The sequence below is a fragment of the Polistes dominula genome, unplaced genomic scaffold (assembly GCF_049000335.1).
Source record: "Polistes dominula isolate Pdom_NZ unplaced genomic scaffold, Pdom_raw_medaka contig_18, whole genome shotgun sequence".
NCBI lineage: Eukaryota > Metazoa > Arthropoda > Insecta > Hymenoptera > Vespidae > Polistes > Polistes dominula.
In genome coordinates, this window is record NW_028301164.1 from 418301 (window position 1) to 425955 (window position 7655).

The 7655-nt window shown below is 32.7% G+C and overlaps 1 protein-coding gene across 1 annotated transcript; it reads right to left on the bottom strand.

The window, feature by feature from the left end:
* Positions 1 to 337: 337 nt before the first annotated feature.
* On the bottom strand, positions 338 to 6982 carry Upf1 (Upf1 RNA helicase). Its single transcript, XM_015331344.2, has 5 exons — positions 6484 to 6982; positions 5616 to 5893; positions 5372 to 5527; positions 4693 to 5286; positions 338 to 4600 (listed from the first exon to the last, which is right to left on the bottom strand). The coding sequence occupies exons 1-5, from the start codon at positions 6670 to 6672 to the stop codon at positions 2458 to 2460; spliced, it is 3360 nt and encodes a 1119-aa protein (XP_015186830.1). The 5' UTR covers positions 6673 to 6982; the 3' UTR covers positions 338 to 2457.
* Between the last annotated feature and the right edge of the window lie 673 nt (positions 6983 to 7655).

A 7655-nucleotide genomic window follows, 5' to 3' on the forward strand; every position in this document is an offset into this window, starting at 1 on the left:
AAAAAGTATTTTTTTCAAATTTCATGTAGTATGTCATCAGTAAGTAGTAGCAAATTTCTAAAATACAAATAAAAAGTTAAATTTTTGTAATCTTCTTCTTCATTTTCTTGTTAAATAAAAGCAATCTATGCATATTATTTATATAAATTATTTCATTAAATTTCTTTTAGTTTTGCATTAATTCTAAAATTGTATAATTTTAGAAATGAACGAAAGATCTCTAATTTGAGAAATGGATAAATTATTTTATTACTAATAATAATAATAATAATAATAATAATAATAATAATAATAATAATAATAATAATAATAATTGAAAATAATAATGACAAAGACATATTTTCAAATGAAATTTATTTTGACCATAAATGTTTATAATGAATTTTCATATTATAAATTTGCAGTTAGCGGTGCGCTGTTGTTGGTCGGAGAGAAAAATAAAAATATTAATTTTGTAATGCATAATACAGATTATTTCTAATTACGATATAACAAATTAATAACCGCCAAAAGCTAGAGCATAATAGATAGATAATAGAGAAAGAGAAAAGCAGGGGCTCAGAAGAAAAATAGAGACATAGAGAGAGAGAGAGAAAGAGAGAGAGAGAGAGAGAGAGAGACAAAAAATAGATGACCAATTACAATAGAATATATTGAATATCGATTAAAATATAACAAATAAAGTAATCTAGAATCCTAAATGATGAACACATGTATGTAATGTTCATATGTTACGATTAAGAAATTAATATTACAAATTTTCTATAACCCTCTTTATGATTATTTATTAAGTTATTTTTGCTTGTTTAATTACTCATTAAGTAAAGCACTAATAAAAATTACAAATAATATATAATATAATACATGCTAAGATGCATTTATGAAATGAATTCTACATCATCATAACATCTTGTGTGTTATATTATTATAAAGACCAAAAAAATTAAAATTTAAGAAAAAAAGAGATCGTATACATTATATATACATACATGTACATATATATATATATATATATATATACATACACGATATCTTTCTATATATATATATATAAATATATATATGAGTTACATATAAATATATATATATATATAAATAATCTGTGACCCCTGCAGTAAATAAGTATTGTTGAAATAATAGAAAACTAAAGACGCATTGATACGATTAGAATTAAAATTTGCTGCAGTTAGCATAATATTTTTGATGTCGTGTTGAGTTTGTGAAAAGGGATGATGATATTCATTCGTGATGATGCAGAAGTGTTGGCCTCATGCTCTCCAATAATGATTAAATCAAGAATTCTGGCTGATACAGATATCCAGAGAATTTGACGATGGTAATAGTTGTTACATGCCATAAGTTTTCCATTTGATAATAATAATCATTCCTTAACAAATCCCAAATCTCGTTCACAGCTCACCAGAAAAACCAGATGAATTGTAATTTCGTATCTTTTTTTCATTGGAAATAATTTTACAAGCATCTTGTTATACTCGATTGTAATTGATATTTATTTCTTTTTAATCTCTTTTATCCTGGTCTCTTAGACTATTGTCCCGTATGTCTACTCTATGCAAGAATATTTGTATATGCGTGTTCTCTTGTGTATTATACGTGCATTCATATATCATCAACATGAAAATTGAAATAACTGAATGTATTAAAAGCTATTACTTGCAGGATAGTTTTTAGCTTTGCCGGTTGCTGTGGACCTTTCATGATGATATTTTGAACAAATTACTTTGTATTTTTTTCCTTTTTGCTTTTATATCGATATTTGATGATTCGATATATTCGGAAGATATTAAGTTCCGTTTTTTTTCCAGGAATATTCATCATTACTTATCAATGTTATTTCGACTTATATTGGCACGTACTCTTCGAATTTAATCATGTCATGAAGCTTTTACTCGTCCCATGTTTTTATTCTCCCATATTTTTTTTTTTGTTACTTATCTTTTTTTGTGTTATTTATTTATCCTTTTTTTTTTGTTATTTATTTTATTTATTTATTTACTTTTTTTTTTGACTTTTTAATTCTAGCGCGTCACTCGATCCCCGCGATAAAACGGTCCGTTCACGGTAAACGCGTGTCACGGTGATATTGGTAATATTCCTTTGTCGTCTCCCAGTTTCATAGATGTTGTTTCCTATTCTTTCTTGTCGCACTGTATTATAACCATCCATTATTATTCATTTCCATCTTTCAACAAGCAGTAATTGTTAACGATGACAACGACGACGACGACGACGACGACGACAGCGACAGATTTCCTCCATTAAACCCACTTTTACGCCGACGACTCCATGCATATACCATACTCGTTCGCCGAGCCGTTTTACCGTTTTGCGCAGTTAGTGATTTGTGGTTGTTGGTCGAAGAAGAATTGGTCAAACGAGCCTTCAGTCGCTCCCGCGACGCTGCATGGCAATTGCGTTGCTCAGCCAGGTTTTGGCTCAGTAAGGCTGGGAGAATTGTCCCCCGGCTTGTGATTGACCAGATTGATAAAAACCACTTCTATCGCCTTGATAAGTCGAATCTTGAGACAATAAACCATCCATTTGTGATTGAAATTCTCCTACTGCGAACGAATCTTGAGAAAGTTCGGCTTGACTTAAACCAGGTTGAGATAGACTGAATCCTGGTTGAGACATACCCTGAGTACCTTGCGTCAATGGTAATCCTGGTTGGCTATATGGTTGTGTGTTTTGTTCAGTTTGACTTAGCTTACCCATACGTGTGTTCGATTTATTCTTAGATGTAGCTGTACCACGTTTGTTACGTTGATTTTGTCTTGCTTGTAAAGCTTGTTGGTGTTGATTGTAGAAACGTGGAGGTACGTGTGCCATATTCATAAACATACCAACTGGTACCGGTACATTATTCAAAGCACCTTGCGCTCTTTCTGGGCTTATATAACTTATTGTATCGTGCGTTCTACTGAATATATCCAAAGGTACGTTTCTCTGATAATACGGATTGTGACTTTGATTTCCGTTAACTTGATTACCACCAGAACGATCGTATACTGAACCAGGAATTAAAACTTCTCTAGCATCGTACATTGACGTAGTCATAAAGTGTGATCCTGGATTAGCAGTATTAACAATCTTTTTTGGTTTAGCAAATTGTATCATTGATTCTTTTAAATTATTCAAAGGCCCTTCCACAAGAACCTTCTGTTCTTTATAAAAAGTCAACAAATGATTCCACAAAGATTGTTTTGAAAGCACTTTTGGATTTCCTACGATTATGATACCATACTTTGCACGAGTCAATGCAACGTTTAATCTTCTAGGATCATTTAAAAATCCAATTCCTTGATGTTCATTAGATCTTACGCAAGACATAATTATAATATCTTTTTCACGTCCTTGAAAAGCATCAACGCTTGCAACTTCTATTTCTTGATATAATTTGGAATGCAGCGAACCTTGGTATTGCATGTATTGCACTAAGTATGCTCTTTGCCCTTCATAAGGTGTTATTACACCTATTTGTTCTGGCTTTACACCACAACGTAAGAATCTTGTAGTTATCTTTTCTACATTAGATGCTTCAGTACGGTTCAAGTAAGATGTACCACTGCCGGCTATTTCTTCTTGGCCTTGTGTTACATAGAAGAACATTGGCTTGTCAGGAGCAGGCCATGGAAAATCAATTTTCAATAATTTTCTTTCATCCGCACATACTCCATTTTGAAGAGAACCTTCATAAAAGAAATTAGACGGAAATCGTGAAAGATCTGGATGCATACGATATTGCACTTCAAGACGGAAAGGTCTAATGCCAAGGACAACCAGTCTTTCAAATAGCGATTGAGACAATCCTGCTCTTGCAGCTTTCTTGCACATAACAACAGGTCCTAATTGACAATGATCTCCAACAAGAATTAATTGCTTGGCTCCAAGAACAACTGGTACCATACATTCTGGTTCCGTTGCTTGCATGCTTTCGTCTATAAGTATAGAATGGAATTTCAATCTGTGCAATCTTGGATCACCTGCACCAACGCAAGTGCAACATATTACATCAGCTGCCTCTAACAATTCCTTTTCTGCAGCTTTCTTCAATAGTCTATAACGTTTTTCATCAACGCTTGACAATTCACCAGTTTCGTCTTTCAATTGTTGTAACTTTTGTAATTCTGTGTTTGTTTCCATATTTTTGATTTGATTGTGCAATGCGAGAAAACTCACAGGGGAATCAATAGCTTCTCGTGATTTTGCACAAAGACGTACAACTTTTAAATTAGATTTATGTACCTTTTCGGTAAGTTGATCAACTGCAGTGTTAGATGGTGCACAGACAAGTACTGGACCTCCATTTTGTTTGACTAGTTGATAAACTATTGTAGCGCTAGTTACAGTTTTTCCTGTACCAGGAGGGCCTTGGATCAAAGACAAGGGTCTTTGTATAGCATGCTTTACAGCATATACTTGAGATCGATTTAAATCTGGTAAGTTAGGAGCACTAAAATGTTTTGGAAGATGACAACGAAACAGAACTTCTTCTACTTCATGGCCCAACAATCTATGATATATGTATGCTGATACAGATGTATCATCAACAGCAAATTTTCGTAATGCTAGTTGCATCCTATGAAAAAGAAACAAATGTGTATTATTATATACGTAACTATTAGTACTATGAAATTACATTAAGGATAATATTAAAATATATTCTCTTACCGATCAAAGCTTGTACTTTTCCAAATGAAATCAACAACAAAATTACTCATGCACTCTGTAGGTGCACCTGCGTTATTTTTCAACTCTATACCAACTTCCTCTCCATAATTATCAGGAATTTTGATAACGTGTCCAATACCAGACCATGGTTTATGAAGTTCTCCCAAGTAACGAAGTCTTAATTCATCTCCATGCATTAATTTCATATCACCATCAGTCTTAGCTAACATGAAATATGCTATTGTCTTTTTATTCAAACCAACATCCCATCGTACTTCAATATTTTCTTGAGTTTGGGATTCCTTTAAACGTTTGTCGTAATCGGCTTCCAGCTTAACAAGCGGACCAAAAATATTCTGATATTGATATCCATCTTCGTAACGTAGCAAAACTTGTTGCGGTTCTTCATCCACACCAGGCTTTTCAAGGTCTTGAAAAGTCGCGTCGACATTGTCTCGCCACAATTCTTCCAATTTATTAATCTGTTGAGCAGAGATTTGTCTGGCTCTTAGTTGTTCTTGTTCAGATGGTATCTTTACAAGCCATGCTAAAAAGCTACGATCTTCTATCAAAGGTTTCCACTGTTCCTGATCCCTGTTTATAATATATTAAGATATACATTAATCAATATTTATTTAGTGCACACATGTTTCTTTATATTTGAAATCATTTTACATACCAATTCATATCTTTTAGAGAGCTCTGGGCTGCACAAGGTTGTCGACATAATAATACGACTACTGAATCTGCTTTAGCCGGTATAAAACCAAGAACAAACACATTTCTAACAGCACAGGAATAACATTCTAACACAGTTTCTCCCAATGGTCCATCTCTAAAATAATAATTAAATGTATAAATTAATAATCGAATAAATGAAATATAAACATTTTAAGTAAGAACAATATAAAAGTTATAAATACTTGTGCAATGTAACTTCTTTATGTTTTGCTCGAACAAGGTGATTGATAATATGAGAGCCAGATGTATTGCCTCTTCCATTACAGAACCATTTACGACATACATTGCACATTACAACGCATGAGGCTTCGTGAATACCACAGTATTTGCACGCATGTTCTGGTAAATCACGATTATAATATGCCTCTTCTTCTTCCTCTTCAAATTGTAAGTCAGCAAGACTTTGAGCAGCTCCAGTAATTTTTAAGTCCAATGATGAACTACCGCCTGTTCCATTAACCTATACCAAAACAAACATCTCTATAAATTTTGCACTGTCGCATTATATCATATATTTCATATAGCGCACCAACTTTCTGTTTTAATATAACGAATACTTCTACTTTTTAAATATAACCTTGTCAATCAAATATAATATCAAATTTGAAGAAATTGAATAATGCTATAACATATATGCATTGAAAATTTTCATATATCTACGCAAAGCAAAAATTTGTAATTGCATTAAAGAAAAATGTAAATGATAAATTTTGAGTAATGTTCAAGGTCGTATCGTCGAGAAGAAGGACGATAAAAACAGAAAAGAATATTTTAAAACGAATAAAATAATTTTCTTAAGGACAGAAAGATAATGAAATAACAATCGAATGATTGTTAAGGAAAGTAGAATAATGTAAGTATCATATCGCCACGTTTGTTCATAACATATACAATGTTTTACCCTTAAATCAAGAATGAGAGGTTATGTCTTCACCGCATGGTTCTCTAGGGAAAACATATTTATAAGATTGTTTAGATAATAGTTTAATAAATAAAGTATCTAAAGATAAACTAAGAACATGTGAAGAATGATATAGTTAAGAATCCAACCTGCATTGGCTGACTCGGTTGACTTTGAGCCGCATCATGTTGCGAAGCCTGTGTCTGGCTTGGCGATGGTAAAGTAAAATCCGTGAAGTCAAATTCACTTCCTTGAGTATCGGCACCTATTAAATCAGCTTCCTCAGTATCAAGGAACGTTAGAGTTTGGCTACTTGGCCCATAAGCATCGACGCTCATCCTGCTGCACGATCCGACACGACGTCGTCTTTTTTATCGTTCTTCTTAAAAATACGTGAAATTCGAATCGCGATCGTTTGATTGATCGATTAAACGATTTATCCTCAATTGAGATAACTTCACAAGGTCTATGCTATTTCGTTTTAACTTCCAAAATATAGCTCTGATCAAGCACGCACGTCCGTACGGTTTGAAACCAGATTCTCGAAATACTACGATGAACGAGGCCACAATCCTACGCCATACTTTATATCTACTACTCACGCTCACTAATGCAAGTCACCAATATACATGCACACCTACACAACGAATAACAAGTTTGTCTTTTCCGGCACCCCTCTATCCTCGTCCATTTAGTATTACGTCATCAGCTGATTTCCAAAACTTCTAAGAATTTCGTCATAGAAAGAAGACATTAGGCTTTATCTTAATAGGCGAACGTTCATTGAAAAACCATTAAAATGCCATTATTATTTGTTGCATATTTATTAAAGAGTTAATGTTTTATCAATTGCGCATTTTTGATAAATATTATTAACTTGAGATACTAATTACTTTTTAAATGTTAAAATTAAATAGAAAGGGAAAGGAAATGTACCGCGATTATTTTGAATACGATTAACTTGTTACTGCGATGGAAACAGTCTTAAGTTTAAACGTGATTGGTTATAATAGAAATTCGTTGATGCGCTCCAATCAACGCTCGTTTTCTTTCATTCTAGATGGCCTTGTATGCAACTGGCGCTTTATTCAAATTTTATTTCATATCTCTACCCCTCCATTCCTTTTTTCCATTTCGATTTGGTAACTCTAATAATTATTTATCATCGAAAACATGATAAACAATATATTTTACATACATATATCGTATGAGTTGCACACTACACTTACAGATAGATTAATGGTAATTACTATATCTATGATAAATATTTTTATCAGAAATTTGATAAGTTTGTCATATCTTCCCATAATGGGAATATAAT

Excerpts from the sequence above, each read along its gene's own strand:
- Upf1 (XM_015331344.2), bottom strand. The coding sequence starts at position 6,672 with ATGAGCGTCGATGCTTATGGGCCAAGTAGCCAAACTCTAACGTTCCTT. Across the intron at positions 5,894-6,483 it reads AACCGAGTCAGCCAATGCAG|GTTAATGGAACAGGCGGTAG; the intron begins GTTGGATTCTTA and ends GTTTTGGTATAG. Across the intron at positions 5,287-5,371 it reads TCTCTAAAAGATATGAATTG|GGATCAGGAACAGTGGAAAC; the intron begins GTATGTAAAATG and ends TATTATAAACAG.